The following is a 24,867-nucleotide window of genomic DNA, read 5'->3' as shown; positions in this document are numbered from 1 at the left end:
GCTTTGCCATTTTATGGATACAAGGCAAGCTCACTCACCTTCCTAGGAACAGAAAATAAGATTTTTTTTTTCTTTGTCATATTAGATTATTGAAAGTTTACTTTGTCTTAGCTGCCTCAGAAACTTTCTCAATTAACCATATCTCTATAAAACAGTATATAGCTGTAATCAATCTAAATTCTATGCAGTAGCTTTTGTTACATGATGACCTGTTTTTGTGAGGGCTTTTGAGAGAATTACAGAAAGAGCTTAATTACAAGTCTGGATGTTCCTGAAAAGGGAGGAAAAAACCCCATGCTGTTTCCAGCTTCCTACAGATGTAGTGACAGCATTTGTAGCTGAAGATATGCAGTACTGCATTGATATGTAAGACTTCGATTCTCCCTTCAGGACCCTTCAGTCATGATTTTGTAATATATTCAACATGCAAGTCCTAAATATATTCTTTGGAGTACTAAGACTGCTAGAAATTTTTCTTCTGAAAATATGAGCAAGTCTGGTATTCATGGATGTGGCAATCATATTATAAGCATCCTGGGCAGATACTCATGTAATGAAACCTCTGTCCCAGCCATAGAAGAACACAAGTTTATCTCCACTGCTAGACTAATACACATAGAAAATCATCTTATCTGAGGAGCAAAAGGAGCTCTGGGTCCTTGATCCAGAGCATTTCCACAGCAGCATTATCCTGTTAAGCGTTATCCTGGGAGGCAGTGTGTGCTAGCCTACAAAGCACCACTGCCTGGGAGGACAAGTGTGAGCTGAGTGTGAACAAGAGGTGCAGGGTGGAGTTCTCTTCACCATCTTTCTGATTGTCTATTGCAATTTTCTGAGGGAGCTAGTTCCTATGTGGCAGGAAGGTCTGTAAGTCATACCAAGGGCTAGTGAACAGGACAGGTTCACATGGGAGTTAGGCTGGATGCACAGAAATAATCATGAGGACACTTAGCACTGCTGTCTCTGCTCTATGGCCTCTGTTAATTGCAACACTCTCATGTTCATACTCATGCTCAGAGTTGTGATCCACTTGTCATCAAAATCTGCTCCCTAATGATGACACGTGATGGAACCTGAAGGCTCTGCAGTCCACAGTCACTCCCAGAAGTGTAAACAAAGTATTATAGGATTTCTCTGTTGCCGGAAAAGAGTCTCTTGTCCGGGATTGAAGCATCGATACGATGATATAGACTCGTAGGATGTGATCCGAGTCTACTGCCCACAGTGTGGAACTAGCAAAGATGGTCTGCTGCTATGGAAGCAACCAGCCGCTCTCTAAGCTAGCTCTAGAATGAGCTGCCTCGGTGGGTGTGAGCCTCACTATTTATTGGCCCCATGGTCTTGCACATGCTCCATAGGGGCCCTGCCCTGGCTGGGCACAGGTGGAGTTGATAGCAGCTCACACCCACTTCTTGATGATCAGAGGCACCTGGTCGCTCTGTTCCACTACATTTCCCCCCCCCTTTTTTTTTTTTTTTTTTTTTTTTTTTTTTTTTTTTTTTGTGTGTGGGGGGGCACACAATCAACAAGTTAGAAAAGTCATGTAATGTAAGGAAGGCCATGAAATATCCAGGCAAATTTGTCAAAATAACTCAATTGGAACTACTGGATGCTGCATCGTTGTTTCTTGGAGGTCTGTTTGTGGCAGGGCGTGTCCACTTACTGGGTACCCAGAGAGGTCCAGAGTCTGTGGATACACAGCTATAACCTCTCCCGGTGAACAGTAGTGGTTTGGGCCCTACCCATTGACCTGTCGATGGATCCTTGTAATTAATTTGAACGTCTGGCATGCGGTTGATCTTATGTGAAGAATAGTGCAACAGCACGGGGGGTTGCTCTGAGTCGCGGCTTGGGCTAAGAAAATTTAGTGTGAAAAGTACCTTGCCCAGCCGCATCTGTGGGTCCGTCTCCTTGCTGTCCTTCTGTTTCTGTAGGTATGTCTTCAGGGTGCGATGAGCTCTTTCTACGATCGCTTGGCCTGAAGACGAATGGGGGATTCCCGTGATGTGTTTCACCCCCCAAGTAGCAAAGAATTGTTTGACTTTTCCGCCTGTATAGGCGGGTGCATTGTCAGTCTTTACTACTTGGGGGACCCCCATGACAGCGAAGCAGTTGGTTAGATGACGGACCACATGTAATGCCTTTTCCCCCGTTTGAGCTGTCGCCCAGAGCATGCCTGAATAGGTATCCACTGTTACATGGACATATTTCAGACGTCCAAATTCTGGGACATGGGTGACATCCATTTGCCAAGTTTCACCCGCTTGCAGTCCACGTGGGTTTACTCCCATTCCCAGGGCAGGGCCAAATTGTGCGCATTGAGGGCACGCTCTAACAATTCCTTTTGCGTCTTCCCACGGTATGGAAAACATGCGCTTCAATGCCCTGGCATTCTGATGGAATAAGGAGTGGCTGTTTTGAGCCTTCGCGAACTGGCTTACCGGGCTCTGTATTCCTAGGCTGACCAGGGAGTCAGCCTCTGCATTTCCTTCACCCAGTCCCAGAGAGGTTTTATGGCTTCTGATGTGCAGAATGCAGCATGGCTCTGTCCGGATTTTTAGCACACGTTGTAACATAAAGAAGAGTTCCAGTAATCGCTTATTCTGTACTGGCTTGATGATAGCATCCTCAATGCGGTTCGCAACTCCAACTGCATATTGTGAGTCGGAGACAATGTTAAGGGGAGCCTGTCGCCATTGCGTTAGGGCCCAGATAATAGCCAGCAATTCCAGAGTCTGTAGATTATCTTCCGCAGTGCCCGGAATCAGGTGTTGTTTCCACCGACCCTTATCCTGCCATACGCAGGCGGCCGTTTTTGACCTCTTTCCAGCATCAGTAAAAACTGTGATGCCAGGCACTGGGCGCTCTGACACGATCGGACGCTCAATCCAATGAAGCTGGCCGATGGTCTGTAAACGCTTATGTGTTGGGCCTCCATGGCGGACTTCCCCGGAATACCCGAATAGGGCAAGTTGTAGAGGCACGGAGCGTTGCAGTAGCCAGTCAAAGTCGATTGCTTTTATGGGGATGCTGATCCACCCCGGCTCTTGACCATCTACCTCCAGGCAACGCTGCCGTCCCTTCCGTATTAAGAAGGCTATCATCTCGGTCTGTTGCCAAATACCCTTCTGTGGCGTGTGCGATGTAAATAGCCATTCCAAGATGGCTATGGAGTCCGATCTCAGGGAGCTCTGATCGCGTTGTCGTTTATCGGTGTCGTGGAAGTATTCCCCATTTTCCTTATTCCAGTTGAAGTCTTGTAGTAGCAGCGCGAATGGGTATGACGGGTGATTACATACCCAGATTCCGATGGGTTGAGTGGCATCCCATCGATCCGCATAGCCGGTTGCCAGTTTATGGACGACCTGTTTCAATGCATTAGTATGGTTATTCGTCCAGTTCACTAACGCACCTGGGTGCGTGCCCCGTAACAAGGACAAAAAGGGGTGGATATCTGCATTGGTAAGACCTACAATGGGTCGAACCCACTGGAGTTCGCCCACTAACTTTTGGGCATCGTTCAATGTTTTAACCGAACTTATTACCTCCAGTTTCTGTGGTCTCACCATGGCGTGGGTAACTTTCCACCCTAAGTAGCTCCAGGGCGATTTTGTTTGCACTTTTTCTGGAGCAACTATTAGTCCTTTCGTCTTCAGTCGGCTGGTCAATATTTGACTGAAGTTGTCAGGGAACGGGGCTTCTTGACAGAACAATATGTCGTCCATGTAGTGATATATTAATGTATCTGGCATCTCGTCGCGGATCGGCGATAGTGCCCATGCCACATACATCTGGCATATTGTTGGGGAGTTTTTCATTTCCTGTGGCAGTACTACCCATTCGTACCTCTTCGCAGGTTCACTTTTGTTGATTGAAGGGATGGTGAACGCGAAGCGCGCTGTATCTTCTGGATGAAGGGGAATATTAAAGAAACAGTCTTTAAGGTCAATGACCAGAAGGTGCCAGTCTCTTGGTAGCATCGTAAGTAAGGGCAGCCCAGGTTGGAGGGCGCCCATTGGCCACATCTGGTTATTCACCTTACATAAATCCTGTATTAGTCGCCATTTACCTGACTTTTTAGGAACCACGAATATTGGTGTGTTCCACGGACTGACTGATGGCTGGATGTGTCCTGCCTCCAGCTGTTCTTTCACTAGAGTGATGGCAATTCATAGCCGCTCTTTTTGTAAAGGCCACTGCTCCACCCAGACAGGGGTGTCTGTTTTCCATTTTAGTCTGGGTGTTGGCGGCACTTTTGCAGTGGCCCTTACTGAAAATTTTGAGGGGATCGGGTGGGTTCAGGGATGGAGAGAACGGCCCCCAACTGACTCATTACTTCCCTGCCGATCAGCCCTCCGAGTTGTCCTGGCAACGATAATACATAGGGACGTACGGTTACCTTCTGTCCTTCGGGAAACTGTAATTGCACAGGTTCTAGGGCCTGAAGGGGAGTGGAACCACCACCTACTCCCTGGACAGCATCACGGGAAGTAACAAGTTTCCAGTGACGAGGCCACACGTTGAGGTTGATGATCGTGACGTCAGCCCCTGTGTCCATCATCACGGAAAGTGTCTTCATCTCTTTTCCAGTTGTCATCTTTATGATGATAATGGGCCTGGTCTTCATCTGGTGCACTAAATTTACTAGAGTGCCTCCAGATGATCCAAAGCCTCGATCGCCCCGTGCCGTTGGGACATTCTTTCCTATAGTCATTTTCGGGAGCAGGACTAGTTGCGCTATCCGGGTTCCCGCTTCGATTATCAGGGGAGGCGTCAACGTGAAACATGTGATCATTATTTCGCCTGTAGAATCTGCGTCTATTACCCCTGGAAGCACAATAAGTCCTGCGATTCCTGTGGATGAACGTCCCATTAACAAAGCCCCTACCGTGCCATTTTCCCGATGTATGGGTCCGTGTATCCCCGTCGGTAGTCGATAAACTTGATTAGTCGTCAATGTAATATCTATTGCGCAGGGCACATCGAACCCAAGCTCCCTCTTGTGGCTGGGGCGGGGAGTTGTTGTAAAGCGCTGGCCCTGCCACTTGTGTCATGGCGCGGGGGCCTTGCGCGCTGCGCCGTCCGTTTTTTTTGTACCAGCATGCCCGGTCGTTGTGATTATCCATCTGGCAGTGGTCACACCAGACGGTGGCTGAACACTGCCTCGCTGAGTGGCCCGATGTCCCGCTGCGATAACAGACGGGGATGGGATTTCTCGGTCGACTTCTCTTCTTAAAATGGTTTCTTCTTCCACCTAGTTTCTGCGCTACTGCCGCAAGAAGCTTTTGAGTAGGCTCTAAGGCGGCAGCAAAAGCATTGGCCATCCCTTGGTGCTGCTGCGTCTGGGTGGCTCTGGCAGCAACCTCCAGCATGTCCGAGACCCCTGCTGTTTTTGGTAATGTAGAAAATAGTGATTTCATTTTCAGGTTGGCGTTTTCAAATGCCAAAAGTTTGAACATTGAGTCCCTTTGCTCGGCCCCTAGTTCAGATTGAGCCGTGACAGACTGCCAGAGTCTGTCAACGAAGTATTGGTACGGCTCGTTTATCCCTTGTTTCACGGCGGTAAATGAAGGAAGCGGGGTAGGCTCAGGGACTACGTTAAACGCCTGGCGGGCCAAGCGCGCCGTAATATGATGTAGTACGGCCGGGAATTGGAGCTGGACCTGTATGTCCGCGTACTGTCCTGCGCCCGTGAGCATTTCACCGGTTACCCCTACTAACGGGTCACCGGCTGCTCGCGGGCGGTTCGCCTCTACGTGGGCCAGGCGTTCCCACTCCTTTACCCATATGATCTGTTGGGACGGAGTGAGCAGGTACCTGGCTAGATTCCGGCAGTCATGAGGACAGTTAGTGTCCGCGGTGAATAACCAGTCTAAGATGTCTTGGCCGCTTTCCGATCTTAGTCCCCCCTCCCTCAGGGTCTTTTTCGCCTGTTGGAGCGTCTTCCAGCTGTGTTGCTCGTAGATGGGCGGCCTGTTGTTATCATACAGGATAGGGTAGGCTACGGTGTTAGGCTCCCAATCTCCTTCGATGATGGCATCACGAATGATGCCAGACCATCTTCCGGGTCGGGATTTGCCGATGCCCTGGTTGGTCTGCTTTGGCAACACTGGTGCTGGTATGCTTTCCTCATCATCATCGGGGAGGGAGGGTGGGTCTCGGTAAGTGTGGAATGATGACCATTGTTCTAGGTTCAATATTCTCTTCTCCAAGGATTTCATTGCTTGGGTGGATTGTTCTAATAATGCTTTTATCGTTGACTCTGGCCCAACGGGTATGGCTGATGGAGTGACTGCTGTTTTGTCACATTTATTTTCTGGGCTGGGAGGTAACGGTAGGGAGGGTTTTACATCGCTAGAGTCACTTGTTGATGGCTTTACATTGTCTGGAGCCTTTTCTTCCTTTAATCCGAGATCGGAGAGGAACTCGGCTATAGTGTGATGTACCTTCCCTCTCATGCCCTTGACGGCGAAGCTGTTGTTGCTTAGGATAGGGAATGCCTTCTGGGCTCCTTCGTCCTCGGGTGGCAGTGGGGGTGCCGAGGGAACCACGCTGGTTTCTACCTCAGGAGGCGGTGTTTTAATAAAGCTGCCGTTTGGTGGCATTGCCGCTATTGCGGTGACAGCAGCCCTTGCCTCCTTCTTTATCCCTTCTAGGGCGTTAGTCATCACTTTCCAGGTGGCCTCTACCCCCGCTATACTCATTTGGACCTCCTGATCGTGTAGTTCATTTAGCAAGTCTCCGACCTCCCTCCAAAGTGCCCGTGCGGTGATAGCGGATGGGGAGTAGGAAGGTCCCTGTGCAGAGGGGGTGCTGGAAGAGAGTCTCATTTTTTGTGATAATTGAAGGATAATGGATCTTCCTACCCGAATGCCGGTTGTCGTTTGCCCTGGGTCAGGTCCTGTTTTTTCTTGATCCGACGGAAATTTGGGCTAGACCAACATTCTCCACCAGATGTTGCCGGAAAAGAGTCTCTTGTCCGGGATTGAAGCATCGATACGATGATATAGACTCATAGGATGTGATCCGAGTCTACTGCCCACAGTGTGGAACTAGCAAAGATGGTCTGCTGCTATGGAAGCAACCAGCCGCTCTCTAAGCTAGCTCTAGAATGAGCTGCCTTGGTGGGTGTGAGCCTCACTATTTATTGGCCCCATGGTCTTGCACATGCTCCATAGGGGCCCTGCCCTGGCTGGGCACAGGTGGAGTTGATAGCAGCTCACACCCACTTCTTGATGATCAGAGGCACCTGGTCGCTCTGTTCCACTACATTTCTCTCTTAACTTGCTGACAGAAGGGAACTTGTAACACTGCCAGCAGTTGCCCTGTGCCTGCGAGGGAGAATGCATGACCCTGGGAACATAGTGTTGTGGCCAAGGCTCGGATAGTTTCTCATCAGTCTACTTGAACAAAAGCTGCTTCTCAGGGATAGCACATCCTGGAGTTGAAAACAGGCACAAACACTGAAAACAGCTGAAAACAGCACTGAAAGCAGAAAACAGGTAAAGGTTTTTAAGCCTGTGTTTGAAGAATAGCATGGGTCCAAGGACTTAAAGTCAGAAAGTCTGGGGCAAAAAATTAAATAGATCTAGCATGAGTTAAGGGTAGCAAAATAAATAATCATAAGAATGAAAAAACCCAGGTGAAGAACATTTTTTGAAAGATGTCCAGAACAAGTCAGCAGTGATTTTGCTTTTTCTTTTTTTTTCACTAGTTTTCAGTAAAAGTTCAGCTATAAATAGGTGCCTAGCACAATTAACAGCAGTAAAATATGAGCCTAGAATAAGAGAAGACTAAGTGTTAAAATATTCAAATAACTTAGATTTTTTAAAACTTGGTTTCATACGGTGACCCTTACTGTAGAATCTTTAAATATCAAGCTTTTTAAGTCTGAATATATTTAACTGGTAACACTGGGATGTGCTCCAGACCTCTGATCATCCTGCTCTAGACTTGCTCCAGCAGGTCCATGGGAAGCTCCTTCATTTGTTGGGGACCCCAGAACTGGGGAAGTACTCCAGGTGGGGTCTCACGAGAGCAGAGGGAGAGAATCACCACCCTCATCCTGCTGGCTGCTCTTCTTTTGATTTAATGCAGGATATGGTTGGCTTTCTGGGCTGCAAGTGCACATTACCTGCTCATATTCAGCTTTTATCCACCAATACCTCCCAAGTCCTACTCCTCAGGATTGCTCAGAATCCATTCTCCACCTAGCCTCTTATTTCTTCTTGAGATTGTCCTGACCCAAGTGCAGGACCTTACATCTTACACTTAGCCCTGTTGAACTTAGTTTGGTTGTCATGGGCCCACATCTCAAGGCTGTCAGGATTCCTCTCAATCACCTCCCATGTATGGGAGATTCCTCAGATTCCTCTGAATCACTCCAGTATGTTGAGTGCACCATACAGCTTGATGTCATTAGGCAAGCTTGCTTAGGGTGCACTTGATCCCACTCTCCATCTCTGCAAAAGATGTTAAACAGCACTGGTCCCAGTACCAACCCCATAGGAACACCACTTATCACTGGTCTCTTCTTGGACATTGAGCCATTCACCACAACTCTTTAAGTGTGACCCATCCATCCCAATTCCTTTTCCACTGTGTGGTCCATCTGTTAGGTCTATGTCTTCTCAATTTAGAGACAAGGATGTTGTGTGGGACAGTATCAGATGTTTTGCATGAGTCCAGATAGATGATGTCAGCTGCTTTTCCCTTACCCACCAACACTGCAGTCCCTTCATAGAAGAACACAAGATCTGTCAGGCACAATTTGCCCCTGGTAAACCCAGGGGTGGTTGATAAAACATTTGTGGATAAACTGCTTTATAATTCTGCTGTATATAAGAAGCAGAGTAATGAAAAGAAAAATAAAAAAATTATCTTTCTGCAGCTGCAATTAGAGTACCAGCAATTGTTCAGTCATGAACTCTTTGTTTCCTTTGCATTTGAATTCACAGGCTTAATACAGACTGCTCAGGGTCTGTAATGTTTCCGTTTCACTTTTCTTGTTCATACTCTTTCACTAGATAGAATAGCCCTAGGTTCTTTAAAAACAGTACAGTCTGTATTTGTAGCACCTGCTTTGATGTACTGTTAAAAAAAAATTAAAAAATTAAAAAATTAACGGAAAAGGTTCCTGGCAAAAGCAAAATTTCTCTTCCCTGTGCTGTTGGCCATCTGCTCAGATGAAAATGCTGTGCATGAAGAAGACCTTTTCCACAAGATCTTTTTCCACAAGCCTTGCTTTGGTTCCTGTGGAGGCCTCTTTTCCATCTACATCTCACCAGGCCAGACAAAATGCTATTATTCTACAAGAAAATCTTACATTTTAGTATATAGACTTTTCAGAACATATCTAGAGCAAAATATATCCATGTAATGTTGCCATGGAAGCAGAGTTTTGATGTATGCTTTCTGTATCCACCTTCTTGTGCTATCACAGATTAGCAAAACTGCAATCAAAGAACTGCCATGCTCTTATTTTCTTTTAGTGGTTGCCATTGTCTACTGAAAATCAGAAAAAAATAAATAAATGTGAAAACAGGACATTTTAGCTACTAGAAAAGTATCATGCCATGATGACTCTCTATCTGTATGCTGTGTTAATCTGTTGTACAGCAGTGTTTATCTAAAAGCTCTTCATCCATCCATAGAACTAAGATTTTTCCGAGCCTCATCCATATTTTAGAGATGAGAAAGTGATGTAATTCAGCAGTGCCGAGATTGTGAAGTGACTTAGTGCTCTGGCTTGATACCTGATCCTGATCTTCTCATTTAATCAAATCATTTAGTCATTAGGAGACATACAATATAAATAATAGAGCACATACTATCTGTTTTACAATGAGAGTGTGCAGTGCCCAAAGCTGTACTCAAACTTGGAGAGTCTTTGAATTTGTGCCACAGACACACTGCCTGCAAAGGAACATGATGTTGATTAAGATCAATATGTGAGAATTAAAGTGAAGAGCAATAAAAATAAAGGATATATAAATTGAAATAAGAGTTGTACAAAGTGGCTTACAATAGTTAACCTAAATTCATTGCTATATCAAGGTGGTTTAATTCAGAATACTGTTTACATGTATACAAAACAATGTAATTACCAAGTTGGGAAGCAGAGCAGTTGAAAATTTGCAAACAAGTCCCAAGGTACTTACTGAGTAAGGGTGCAATGCTGAAAATGGACACAGTCTTGGAAGGTCCTGTTCTTAGTGGGTTGTGAAGCAGATGATATGGTAAGTAAATCACAGGTGGCTCAGGCTGGAGGGCAGGAGGTTGCTGCATGTGGTGTGCATCTTGTGTGACAAGGCAGTTTGGAGGCAGGTAGCTTTTATGGAAGTCCATCCAGCAGTCTCTCCCCTCAGAGGGCTGGGGTTCCAGCAGGACAGCTTTTCTGTAATTGAAGAATGGTATTTCTGCATCAGTGAAAACAAGGGGGAGAAATTCTTTTGTCCATTTGTGCTTTTGCCTGTTACTTCACAGTAAAACTATTGACCCTATTGGCCAACCTAAGCAAAATTTGACAGAAACACGAGGTCTTAAAGATACAAGATGCAAACAGTAGCTCTGTTAAACCAATGACCTGCTGCTTGAGGCAGACCGAACCTCATGCAAGGCTGGTCTGAGGACCACAGGTATCATCTCATGCCAAAATATGAAGTCAGGCAAGAAAAACAGTGGGAGAGAGAGGATAAAGCAGCAGGGAATGAGATTAGAAATTGTAGCAATTGTGACAGGAACTATGTGGACGGCGGGGAGAGGTACCATGGGTGGGCAGCAATTGTAGGGAGATAAGGATCAGTGTAGTGCAGTGGGTAAGAGAAATTGCAAGAGTTTTGAGAAGGTGAGAGGAGAGAGATACCTCAGACTATTGCAATATCAGTCTTTGAAAGATGTGGGACAGATTATTGAGGCAGTTAGCATATGTTGGGCATTCTCATCCTGTGAGTTTTCTGCAAAAGGCTGGGTAGGAGGAAGGAAATTTTCTTAATTCTTAATTTTTGTAACAAAAAAAAAGAATTCATACTGCAAGTCAGTAGAAATCTGTTGAAAAGTCAGTCAGTCACGAGGCACAAGCATTGTTAGCAAATGTCATATAGTTATGGTTCTTGCTATGTCTGAGAAGGAGCCCTGTGAGCCAGTCTCACTTTACACTTTAAAGGAAGGAAAATTTTTGTCCCAAAGTCTTTTCCCAGATTTCCTTAACATAAAAATGTGATTATGGGAAGAGAAGAAAATTTTCATGCTTTCATGCCTCACACCAGAAAAAGTTTTTAGGGTTATGTGCATGTGTAAAACAGACTGCTAAAAGACTGCAGACTTGGCTGCAATGTTTCCCTGCACAGATTTGGTCAAAGATTGTTCATGTAAATAAATCAGAATTGCCTGCTTTCCAAAGAATGATTGTGAAATGTCTGATCCTTCGTACTCCTAAAGAGCTGGCAAAATCAATTTGCAGCACATCAATGCATATTAGTTCAGGCGTGTCTTCAGGCTGTTACCACCAACTTGATTGGTTTTGGTAGACTCCCTGTGTGTTGCTGTTACCTCTGCATGAGAAACACATCAGCACTATGCTAAACTATTAGTGTTTGGCTACTAGTAACCTTCATTTGCAGATAAAGGTATATTTTTAACCCGTGTCAACATGGTTGTGTGCAGCCATGCAGATGTGACCACATTAAAAGGTGTATAGCATGCAATCCCTCAGTTTCCATACATTGTTTCCTGTATTTACCTTGGATAACTGATACACTATATTATTGTAGCACATAAATTGCACTGTGCAGTGAAGATGTTAAGAGTCTTTAGGTGATCACCACAAGCTATGTCATGTCAAATACTGTGATTATAGGATTTTTGAGAAAGTCAAGAAACTACACACTGCACTGCAAGAAAAACACACTTAAAAACACAATCAGTGTCACTAAAGCAATGCCTAAGGAAGGAGAAATGTAGTCTTACTTAATGTTGTTTAATTACTGGTAATTTATGCAAACTAAAATCCCATTGAGAAACCCAGTGAAGAATTAATCTCATATGCAAACTTTTGAGACTGCAGTTGCCTGGTTTTAAAATGCCTGAACAGTCTGCTTCAGGGACCTCAGGGTTTATAGCTGGCTCAGGACACACTGCATCCTTTCTACTCAAAGGTGTCTGTTTAATAGTTTAATAGTTGTATGATCATTTTCTTATCTCTCAGAATGTTACAACATAAATACCTTCTTCTGAGACAGACTTTGGTATCTCAGCATCTATTACATTACTTCCTAGAAGATACCACTGTATTAAAAAAGCAAAAAATACTTTCTGAGTTGTTTTTTTCTCAAGTGGACATGATGCTATCTTTGCCTTCCCAAATTTTAGTTTCATATTCAGATTACCGAATGCATCCAAAGATTTTGTGCTGAGCAGGCTTGCAGAAAAAAACCTGCTGAAAATCAGTTTAGTGACTGTGTTATATACATAGCAGATTATTAATCTGATGCTACAAATTATTAGGAAGGTATCAGATGATGCTTGACCATTACATCTTAATCTTAGTTAAATGCTCTGATTTCCTCTTTCTCTAGTACCTACATGCAAATGGGATTGTGCATCGTGACTTGAAGCCAGAAAATCTACTCTATGCAACGCCAGCTCCAGATGCACCACTAAAAATTGGTGAGCAGCATTAAATGTATGCTTTCCTGCTTCCTTTGTACCAGTAATACATGGTAAATGATGTCTGCAGTATCTGTGTCTCACTGCCACTTTTTTTAAAGCTAGTACTTACATTCAAATGAATGGTATGTTACTTCTTTATCAGCATACTTCTTTATCAGCATAAAAAAACAGTACAAAACTAGATGCTTGCTTAGGGAATTTTTAGCCAAATTTTTTCAAAGTGGGGCAGAGAATGAAGCGCTCAGGCAGAACAAGAAGGATGGTGAAATCAGCATGCAGCTGTGTGCAGTGCTTCTGTGCACCTCTTCTTTGCTAAACTGGTATTTTAAGAGTGAAGATTCATTGGTATGAAAGTACAAATGTGCAGTTAGTTTTGGTGTCAGTTTTGAGTCATGAGACACAACAGTTTTCACCAAGGGCACAAGGAAGCTGGGAGAAGGGCTGTCAGCACCACGGGGGGATGGAGAAGGACAAGGTAAAACGAGGTTATCCAGAACAGAGATGGATTATGCCTGCCCTGTTTGTGAATGGCATCTGCTTACAAGAGTGACCTCCAAAAATGTGGAGTATGCCCAGTTTTTGCTTAAGCACAGATGACCTCTGTGCAGTGCTCCTGAGCTTTATGTAATCAGTTTGGAAATAACACCTCAAGCTCTCTTACTGGGAGCTGTAGGAGCTGTTACTTGATAAATTAACACAGCACCCATTGGTTTGATGGGCAGGGTGGTGAAGGAGCTTCTGAGCATTATCCTAAATGTTGTCATTCTACATCTTCCCATTAAGATTATTGCCTTATCTAAATTGGGATCTGATTTACAAGGAGTGGCAATGTTTAAAAAAATTAATGTGTATTTCTATTTAAATAAATAATAACACAGAAGTGATAAACACTTAGGGACGAGAAAGCCCTAATTATGCATTGCTAGAATAAAATACAAATTATTTTTATTCTGATATTCAATCAAAACACCCCTTCCATATAATAGAACAAAAATACTTGTATTTTGCATTTTTAAGGCCAGATTGTCATCACCTACATTGAAATGTAAAGAATTTCAGCTTATTTGGGGTGAAAATTAGCAGGGTTGTGAAAACTTCAGTTTTTATGTCTTTTAAAACATGAGTCATGGAAGTACATTTCATGTTATGATGTCTCTTGCTGTCTGAGTAGTAATTCAGGGTGCAAAAAGGATAACAGAACCTCCATACCTCTAGAAGCTATATATCAAAATATTAGGGGGGGGGGGGGTGTTTGTCTTGAAGGGACCTCATACTTTGATCCTTATCAAAGAAATCCCTGATGTACAACTTTTTTAACCCAGAATTGTTATTGGTTTACTCACAGAGTGAAAGCTGAATATATATCTAAAGTACATTTCTGAATCACTGCTTGTATGCCCTCAGGCATCCCATTATTTAGACCTAGTGCAGTCTTTATCATAAAATAACAAGCTACCTGTCTGTCAAGCAAGAGCCAAAAATTCCCATTTGTTGAGGCAAATTTTTCTTCTTGATTGCAGTCTAGATGGAGTCTAAATTAAGGCTCATGTCTGGAAACTACAGTAGTGTTCATTTAATGAATAAATGTTCATTTAATTACATATAAAATGTATAGCTATATAGTTATTTTAAGAGGAAGTAAGAACATTAATATTCCTAAACAATCTTAATAGCTGACTTTGGACTCTCCAAGATTGTGGAAGATCAGGTGACCATGAAGACAGTTTGTGGAACTCCGGGGTACTGTGGTATGTTGTTTTATTATTTACAATATGCTGCATTTAATGTGAGGAAGTTTTATTTTCTCTTTCCAAAGTGAAATGCTTCTTCATAAATTTCAAAATTCAAGAAGCCCCTCAGAAGCAGAAATAAAAACTTAAAATGCAGAACTGGATTAATTTTTTCTAGATTCATACTCTCTAGCACTGAAGCTTTGTGTGCAAAATATACGGTGTGGTCGAGGTTCATTACTTGTAAATAAATCTGACCATTGCAAAACTTCCAAAATTACTGAACTGACTCTAGAGAGTCATCAGCAGAATTTTTTTACTATGAAAGGCATAATTGAAAACAGTAAAAAATTATAGAGTTCGTAGCAATTTTGAATATTTGAATATTGATTACAGTGAATTTACCTTAAAAGTAACTTTTTTTAACATAGTAGACAAGGCACTTCCATGTCAGGGAAGCAGCTAATGGCCTGGGGAGGCTGATATTATTCTTTACACTAGAAGAAGCCTTCTGGGCTTCCCTTGATGAATGTTCAGCTCCTGCAGTCAGTATGATCTTGTGGAGAAACCTATTTCTGCCCTTCTTGCTGAACTCCAGATCCTGAATGGGCTCCTAAAAGAAGCTGCAAGTGGCTTGCAGTGTGCTGTGTGGTAAACATCTCAGGTAGTTTTGGACAGAGCATAGCAAACCCATGTGGAAACTCAAGATTTGGCATTTGCTTTTACAGTAGTGGGAGCAAAGGAAAGAGGACAGTAGAGAAGACCATAAGATTACTCTGTTACCTCATAACACAACTGATACTGATACTGATATTCAAATGATGCATCCACTACCTATCATACATGATGTTCTCTGCCAAGCACACAAAGATACCAAGTGTGCTTTAGAGCATCACTGAATTCCAGTCTGCTTTAGTTTTGTAAAATTGTGCTTCATGTATTAGGTATGAATGCCCTGGCTGAATTACAGAGGCCATAAGACTGTAATTAGTATTTAGCCCTTTTTATGCCTTTTTATACTATAAAAATGGGATAAGGTTTATTCCTGTAGAAGAGCGGTTAGAGTAGGGCCACATGGTGGAGAGGACTGAGACTGTGCTAAAGGAAGAAAGAAGCTCTGGCCAACAGACATGGACCTGCAGTCTTTGCTTTACAACCTGAGTTAACTGACCATGTGGAATTCCTGGTGCCTCGAAAATATTCAAGCATTGCTTTCTAGAAGTGGAGGAAACCCAGGAGGTATACTGTTGAAATGACAAATTAAACTATGAATAAATGATAGTCACAGCCTGCCAACTTCCACATACTACCCACCCAGCTATCTGCAGCTTCTCCAGAAAGAATACAGCAACAAAAACACATACTGTAGTTTGGATACTTGGGCATGAGGATTCATTAATCTGCAGTCCCTGGCATGTGCAAATTGATGCAGAGGACAGAAAGCAAGAATATTGTCACCAAAAAATTTATTTGCTGAGACATTGCATTTTCAGTGAAATTAACATGAAGGGCATAAGTGTTTTCTAACAGTAGAACATGAAAAATAAGCCAGTGAAGAGCAGTTATTCATGATGTTACAGCTAACATCTCAACTAAAAGCAATGTATCAGTCAAATCCATTCACCAAAGGAAACTCCTGGAAACATTAAGAAATCATATTTACAAAATGTATAAATCTGTAATCACAGTCTAGATAGCAAGGCAGACCTACATATGCAAATTTTTGTTCTCCTTTGTGGCCATTTTATAGCACTGAGGTAGAAGGAGAAGAAAAGCCTTTATCCTGAGCAAGAAGACATCCCAAGAAACATTGTGTTCTTTGTAAGAAGAGGTAGATTGATCATTAAATAGAAAAACTGTTCTATTTACTTCAGAACCCACCATGTAATGTTAACAAAAATGGCAGGGAGAACAGCTGGCATCTCTCTTCCTGTTCTGTCTCTTTCTCTGAGGCCACTGGCTGCTCTGCCTGTGGGCTGTCCTCTTAGCTAGAGGCTAACCTGAGTTACAGTCAGCTGGAATCCAGTGTCCATTCTCAAAAAAGTCCCTCTCTTTGTCAGCTTACTTAGCAGAAGAATAAGGAGTCAGGGAAGGTCTGTGCTTATACTGGCAAACATTTTCACAGCTGCCAGCTGCACAGGTGGTATGTAGCAAACTCTGTGTTTAAAGCCCTTTGTCTTTTATAGTAATGCTTTTTAAAAAGGCATGATGTGTTCCCTGCATGGTAAATTATTCAGGTAAGTTTCAGAAGTTGAGGGAGCCTTGCTCCCCTGGGATGTTGCAGCACATTCCTCAGTGAACTATCTGCCCCAGCAGAGACTTCATACAGGCTGGAAGCAAAGCAGGAGCATTCCAGCAGCCTGGGATAGCTGGGAGGGACAACCAAAGTGCCAGGATGAGTGGACACTTGTCACACATTTCAGGAAGCCACAGCCTTTCTTGGCCCTGCTGCTCATTGCTGTGAAACCATAAGGTGAGGCAGTGAGGAGATGTGTACATGCTGCAGTGTGCAGCAAGGCCACTGTGCTACACAAATGTGGCAGCCTTCCCATCTGCATTGTAGAGCCAGTGGGCTTAGGGGCTGTGCTGTCATCTCATACATCTGATGGATATTATATTTATACTATATACTATATACTATATCTATATAGATCTATACAGATAGAATGGTTGCAGAGAAGAAGGGCTACTAATACATGGAAATGTGGCTCAGCAGTCTCTTATTATTGTTTCCAAATTAACTGAATATTTCTATCTGTGGCAAAAAAGTGCTACTGCTTGCCCCAGTATCACACATGTGCATTTACTTCTCTGGAGATTTGGAATTTCCATCCTGCTGCTCCACCTCAGGGAGGTTTCCACAGTAGTAGGCAAACCTTGAGGGTGCACATAGCTACAAGTCCTGGAGATGGAGGGGCTAGGAGCCCTTGAGGTAGGCACATCACAGTTTGACTCTGCAGTTATGCATGTTTTTGTCACACATGGCAACAACAGATAAGGGATATCTTACAGATAAGGAATTCTGCTCAGCTTTCCTTGAGGTGTGTCTGTCCAGCTGATGGGCAGAGATTGACTCCTCCTTACGCTTGCAGAGCCAGAGTCCCTGAGACTGCCTGATGCTACACACTGCTGCAAAAGCAATTGCCTGCAATGATCTGGTCTTTCTTTACAATTGAAACAGAATACCAAAAATAAACCCCAAATCAAATACTAAATAAAATAATAAAATATGGAAGTGAAAGAAGCACATCCTTTGTCACATTGCTTTGTCCAGGGCTGCTGTAGCTTTCATGTGGTTCCTTTCACAAGCCTGAAAAATAATTTGAAACCATAGTCTGCTGTGCTTGGACATGGCAGACTTGGCAGCCGGTCACTAGTGGTGTCCCCCAAGGATCAGTGTTGGGCCCGGTTCTGTTCAATATCTTCATTGATGATCTAGATGAGGGGATTGAGTCCATCATCAGCAAATTCGCAGACGACACTAAGCTGGGGGGAAGTGTCGATCAGCTGGAAGGCAGGAGGGCTCTGCAGAGGGACCTGGACAGACTGGAGAGTTGGGCTGATTCCAATGGGATGAGGTTCAACAAGGCCAAGTGCCGGGTCCTGCACTTTGGCCACAACAACCCCATGGGGAGCTCCAGGATGGGCACAGAATGGCTGGAGAGGAGCCAGGCAGAAAGGGACCTGGGAGTCTGGATTGACAGGAAGCTGAACATGAGCCAGCAGTGTGCCCAGGTGGCCAAGAAAGCCAATGGCATCCTGGCCTGTATCCAGAACAGTGTGGCCAGCAGGTCCAAGGAAGTAATTCTGCCCCTGTACTCAGCCCTAGTGAGACCACACCTCAAGTACTGTGTCCAGTTCTGGGCCCCCCAGTTCAGGAAGGATATCGAGGTCCTGGAGCAGGTCCAAAGGAGGGCAACCAGGCTGGTGAAGGGACTCGAGCACAGACCCTATGAGGAGAGGCTGAGAGAGCTGGGGCTGTTCAGCCTGGAGAAGAGGAGGCTCAGGGGAGACCTCATTGCTGTCTACAACTACCTGAAAGGGGATTGTAACCGGGTGGACGTTGGTCTCTTTTGCCAGACGACTTTCAACAAGACAAGAGGGCATGGTCTTAAGTTGTGCCAGGGGAAGTTTAGGTTAGATATTAGAAAGAATTTCTTTACGGAGAGAGTGATCCGACATTGGAATGGGCTGCCCAGGGAAGTAGTGGATTCTCCGTCCCTGGAGATATTTAAAAAGAGACTGGATGTGGCACTCAGTGCCATAGTCTAGCAACCGCAACAATGGTAAAAGGGTTGGACTCGATGATCTCTGAGGTCCCTTCCAACCCAGCCAATTCTATGATTCTATGATTCTATGACTTCTGTTGTCTTACAGTCAATGAGGGGAATCATTTGCCTGCTTAAGGGCTTAAAGGAGCAGCCATAACTTGTTAAAAGGCAGTTATGAGTATTCATGGAGTTAAAACTGACTTTGTGACCATTATTTCTGCATGCAGCTTTCGTCTTATTGACAAGTGTTTTATCATCTGCAGCACCAGAGATACTACGGGGATGTGCCTATGGCCCTGAGGTGGACATGTGGTCTCTGGGGATTATCACCTACATTCTGTAAGTGCAGGCAGTGCCACAGAGTGGTGCACTTGTGGTTCACTGCAGGGTTTTATGACATTATGAGCTGTGCCACTGGAAAACAAATGAGGTCCTGAACTTTAATTATGATACTCCTAATCTTATTTAAGTAAGTCAAATCTGAGAGGAGTATAGCAAAACACTCAAGTTAAATATTTGATAAGTATAACACTTCTTCCTGAACATCAGCAAGATCTGCTCAGATGCTATTAATGTGAATGGATAGCAGTGAAACTGCTTACAGTAACAATACAAACATGTGAGTGTTAAAAAACATCACCAGTTTTTGTTGTCATTCTCACAGACCATGAGATATACTGTGATCCTAAGTAGCTTTTTAACTATAAATTGGGCAAGAAGTGAAGGTGCTTTTAGTAGTTTCACAGTACCTGTGAATTTCAGCAAGTGCAGTCAGCCACAGTACTGCAGCTTTGACTGCAGCTTCAGCATTGCTGCCTTACAGCATCTCACCCAGAAGGCAGGTCACAGCCCTGGACTCTCTGTCTGCAAATCAGTCCAGTGGGTTAAGTGATTACTGTTGAAGTGTTCCACCTCTCACAGGATAACCAGACACACTGCTGACAGAGCACTGTGAGTGATGCTGGCCATACATGTTTTCAACAGTTGAAACTGCAACTGTACACCAAAATTTTCAAACAGTTGTGTCTAAAGGACAGCGGTGTGTCTGTGTCTGCATCTTAATATATCTAGTCCTAATTCAATTTGTAAGCATCATAGTTATTTCATTGTATTGATGGATTCTTCCACGGGAATATTGTTGAGAAGGAAAAATTGTGTGTGATGTATTGACACTTCTATTTATGGGAGCATAAATAGCTTCATCTATTCTTTTGGAAATGGTGATGCTAAACTGGCTTGTGTAATTGTATACAGTACTTGCAGGATGTCTTTTGTGGGAAGAAAATGAGGGATGGGCAAAGGGTTCAGACCAAGGAGTGACTAATTCAAAGGACTTCAGCAGAGTGAAGAGCTGATGGAAAATATTTTTGGCATGTAGAGGGTAAAGAGGTATCAGCTGTTGCAACTCTGATATCAACTCTTATGCTAAAGTCCCTATATTAGTAGTTCTAGGTACAGACACATGAAAATGGAAAATTTTCAGTTTGATCAGACTTTCCTAGTACCTACCAATATCTGCAACCACATGTTGCTCTGCACTATAGTATTAGTTTATAAGTACATGCAGGTATGGTTTCCTAAAGTGAGGTACAGGACATGAAGAAGGAAAAGATAGTGCCAGGAACTGTTTCTAACAACCTAAGACTAATTAATCTTTAATACATTTATTTCTTTTTAATCCTTGCAGACTTTGCGGCTTTGAACCATTTTATGATGAAAGGGGTGATCAGTACATGTTTAAGAGAATCCTGAACTGTGAATATGACTTCGTATCCCCCTGGTGGGATGACGTTTCTCTGAATGCCAAGGATTTAGTAAGTAAAGCAAAACCACGACTGGAGTAGCATCACTTCTACTGAGAAAGAGAGTCCATTTAGGGGTGTGGACAGCAAAATTTTTTAATTAGTTGTTCTTCCTCTTATCTCTGGTATATTACAGTGCTTTTATATACCCTCTGTTAGCCCAGTGCTGTAATTTTGCATGTGTTTTGCAGATCTTTTGTTCAGCTGAAATTATTAGCTTAATTTGTCCACTTCTGTGCATACACTGCAGGTATTCATCATGATGCCTGTTCCCCTGCACCCACTTCAGGGCACCATATTTCTTCAGTAGCTTTTTGTAGGGAAATTTCAAAGATCCCTAAAGCAAGTCCTCCCCCCACTCTTGGGTGCACAGCAGTGGTGGTGCCCTGTGCTGTCACTTGGACTCAGAGACTGTGCTGTCATGAGAGCTGTGTAAGTGTGGTGTTTCCAACTGCTACCTGTGAACTTCTTTACTCCATCCCCACCCTTCTGCTTTTTTAAAATACTACTTGTTCAGACATACAGCTAAATCCATGAAATAAAGCTTGATTGTACATACTTTGTACCCAGCAGTTTGTACCACCTCCACTCTCAGGCATTATGCTTGCAATGCCTTGTTCTAAAAAATGGACTACTAATGTATTTGGAGAAGTGCTGCTTCCCTGGTCTCAGTAACAGAAAGAATAAAATAAATAGCATTAGTTTCAGAGTGGTCCAAGGGAGAAATACTTGTAAAGTACTTTTTAGTTGATGTCTACATCAGGTTTTACAGTGACAGAAAGAAGCATTTTATTTTGATGTACCCGGCAGTGACTGCATGGTATGAATTTGCAGGACCGGTAGCTTTTAAATCTTTCTAAACCAGCTCAAACCTTGTCCAAATCTAAAAGCAGAGATGCTGATAAGCCAACAGTCCATCTGAGGGTATTTTGAGACTTGGAAGCATTTTGAGTGCACTGTAACCTGTGGTAGATACAGGCTGGCTGCATTGGTACTTACTCTTAAAAATGTTGGTAACCAGTTGATTCTTTTTCTCTTTTCTTCACCCCTAGTGGCTGTCTTATTCAGATTTTATTTATGGAGGACCAAGAAATGCTAGAAACAAAACAAAACAAAGACCTGAACAGAAATTCTTGTTGGTTTCTTGGGTTGTGTTTCACTAAGATGCTTCTCAAGCTAAGACCACCAAAGCACCAAAAATGCAAAAGCCTGTAAATGAAGAATAAGGTTAACAGTCTTCCGTATCTTTTGCTTGTGATGCAGGTTAAAAAGTTAATAGTTTTAGACCCAAAGAAGCGCCTCACCACTCTGCAGGCTTTGCAGCATCCATGGGTCACAGGGAAGGCAGCAAACTTTGCACATATGGACACGGCGCAGAAGAAACTCCAAGAATTCAATGCCCGGCGTAAACTTAAGGCAAGTCTCTGGACATATTCTCTTTTTGGCTATGAAAGCATACAACTTAATTAGAAGCCTAATAGAAACCTTGCACACTTTTCAGGACAACATTACATAATGGTATGGTATGGAAGCTTTTTTTTTAAGATGACTTACGAAGATGAAAAAATTGAAACTGACAAACACATAAAAATATGAGAGGTTGATTGAAACCTTCTGCCTATACAGACAGAACTACTGAGAATGTAGAAAACTTTCACAATTCCTCCCTTTCATCTTTTTCTTTTTTCCCTTCCTTGCTTCTGTCCATCTGTCTGTCCCGTGCTGCTTGTATGTCCCTAGAGTACTGACCAGAAAGAGCAAAGTTCTTAGAAGTTTCTTCATAAGCATTCATAAACTTGGGAATTAATTTATAATATCATATTCTGATTTGTAAGCCACCTGTTGTTTCTATACATATCAATGAAAAGCAGGAGCATAAGACATCCCTCCGTAGGACCATGAGTCAGCATTTCAGAAGTGTTGGTCCATAGAATATGTAAGCACAGATCCACAGACCCAAACCACGCTTTTCCAAGTACCTCTGAGAGTAAAGATTCAACAGTATTCTTTACCCAAAAATCAAGTGCTGCAAGGCAGGATTGCAGGTGGGACCTGTGCTGAAATTAGCATTAGTTTTGAGTCACTAGTGTGCTTCATTATCATCTAATCTACGGATCAGCAACAGGAAGAAGTAGGGAGACATTTTTAGGTGCAAATGTCAGGTATCTGGGCATCTCATTGACACAGCATCAGGAAACTTTTTTCTCTTTGATTCATTCTTAAGTTGTTACATATGTGTCTGCTTAGGAGAGACTTGCAGGGATACTTCTGCACAGTTTAGTTACTGGTAGCTAGAGTGAAGCTGTCCTTGTAGCTCTGGGAAATAAAAGTAGAAAGTATCTTGTCTGAGAGCTTAACAGCCCCTGTGGAATGACCCTTAACTTTGCTTTTGCTTATTTTTTCAGTTGTATTAGGGAACTGTAACAGAGAATCTCTGAAGGGCAATAGAAACCAAACCACGTTTTGAGATTTCCAAAAATCTAGAGTAAACAGAATTCTCAGTGATGTCTTGCCCATGCAAAACTGACTAAATATATATATTACTATTTTACTCTTATGAAAGATTTCTGTAGCCTTGCAGCAGGTTTGCTGTGTATTCTGAAGTTGCCATGCAATGTTTTTTTAAAGCAAAATTACTCCAGAGTATAAGCACAATCACAAATTTTATTATTTCCAAGTTTGTTGTTACATGCCCTGCCCAGGAGCTCACAAAGAATTACATGCACTTTTTGTATGTTTCGATTTTGATTTTCTTTTTTAATTCACCAGCGACATTTTTGAAGCCTGGTTTATTTAGATCCTGTAGTCAAATAGTTTATACTTCTGTGTCTAAAAGCTGTTGCTTTTTACCAGTTTGTTTCTTCGCGGCTTTTCTATTAAAGAGTAAGTGACCAAATTTCCAGTTATTAAGAGAATTAACTCAAGGCAGCAGTTATTGTAGCGTTAAAAGTTTTGCATATACATTTGTATAAAATGAATCATAAATTCTTAGTCAATTAGCTCTTGTCCAAAAAATAAGAACAGAACAGAAAAACAGATATTGGACACAAGCTTTAGTTGTTCTGTGTAGTAAGAATAATATGAAATGATTCTCTCTTTCCCAACATAAAAGTTCAGCAGCAGAATTTCTTTATGTAAACACTTTTATAGAGTAATCCTAAACCTTTCAGGCACAATTTGTTTTTTCTTAGAATGTGTTGAATTTGTTATATAAAAATATACATAGCTAGTAAGAGTAAATCACATTAAAAGTATTTTTATACATTACAATATAATTGAGTGGCTTGTTCTGTTTGTACTCCATTATCTGAAGTCCTCTCACCACTAAAGTGCATGTCTGATTTTTTCCTTAAGAGGTCTAGACTCTTAAGTTTTAAAAGCATTGCTACTGCTATTGGCTCATGCCTTGAACTTTGATTTCATGTTCTATATTAGCAGATACTTCTTTCTAGCCAATGTTTGCACAGTCTGCTTTTTCATTAGAATATTCTTTTTCTTTTTTTTTTTTTTCGTGATTACCTCTCCAAATCATGCACAAAATTTTCTACACTTATCATTCCTTCCTGCAGAGTCACTTCTTCCGTGCCTAAGCAACAACAATTGCTAGAGTTGTAAGACAGAAATTAATATTTCTTTTCCTCTCCTTGGTAGATTTGTTTTTTTCAGGCAATAAAACTCTTCAAGGCAAGGCTTAAGGTAACTGTCTTAATGCATAAGACAGTTATGCATTTCAGAATATATCCCCAGTATGTATTTATATATGTATACATAGGAATTTGCTCATATTCTCAACAATCTTTGTTCAGGGCATATGGATGTCATTGTGCATGGCAATGGTGCAACAGTGGTAAGCATTTTTTCACTTTGTGAACTTTTCATAGAATAATCTGTTAACACTGTTTTAGTGATGGAAGAGAACTTTCTTTTCACCATCTAACTTCCAACATGGGAGATCTGAAGTAATCTCTAAAAAGAAATGCAGTGTGTACAGCAGAAAAAAAGATATTCTGTTCATGTTGGCTAGCTTGTGACCTTGTGAGACTATCAGTTTTATATTTCAGTCTGGTGTTGAAGGTGGCTCTCTAAATTTATCCAGGACAAGGCAGTATCCAAATATGACGTGACCATTACCATTAGTTAAAGAGAGTTTCATTCCCTAACAGAACAATGCTAAGGGCACAGTGGTGACAGATCGTGTCCTTTGCTTGATCCTCTCTTTCTCAGGCTGCAGTAAAAGCTGTGGTGGCATCAACTCGCCTTGGCAGTGCCAGCAGTCACAGTGTGCAGGACAGCAACAAGCCCAGCTGTAACCCATCTCCAGTCCATGACAAACCTGAAGAGAAACCCACTCAGGAAGAAGAAGAAGCAGCAGCTGCTCCAGAAGAAATGTCCTAG

At 42.6% G+C, this 24,867-nt stretch overlaps 1 protein-coding gene across 1 annotated transcript in view; it reads left to right on the top strand.

Annotated features, from left to right (window-relative positions):
• The window catches only part of CAMK4 (calcium/calmodulin dependent protein kinase IV), a 138,447-nt gene extending 113,580 nt beyond the window's left edge, over positions 1 to 24,867 (top strand). Inside the window, exons 6-11 of the mRNA XM_030467581.1 lie at positions 12,576 to 12,666; positions 14,343 to 14,417; positions 18,934 to 19,009; positions 20,358 to 20,484; positions 21,736 to 21,888; positions 24,697 to 24,867. Of these exons, the coding sequence (XP_030323441.1) occupies positions 12,576 to 12,666; positions 14,343 to 14,417; positions 18,934 to 19,009; positions 20,358 to 20,484; positions 21,736 to 21,888; positions 24,697 to 24,867 (693 nt within the window). The remainder of the gene's footprint in view (positions 1 to 12,575; positions 12,667 to 14,342; positions 14,418 to 18,933; positions 19,010 to 20,357; positions 20,485 to 21,735; positions 21,889 to 24,696) is intronic.

Source organism: Calypte anna, chromosome Z (genome assembly GCF_003957555.1).
Source record: "Calypte anna isolate BGI_N300 chromosome Z, bCalAnn1_v1.p, whole genome shotgun sequence".
Classification (NCBI taxonomy): Eukaryota; Metazoa; Chordata; class Aves; order Apodiformes; family Trochilidae; genus Calypte; species Calypte anna.
Note: the sequence above shows the minus strand (reverse complement) of the source record. Positions and strands in the feature narration are given on the sequence as shown.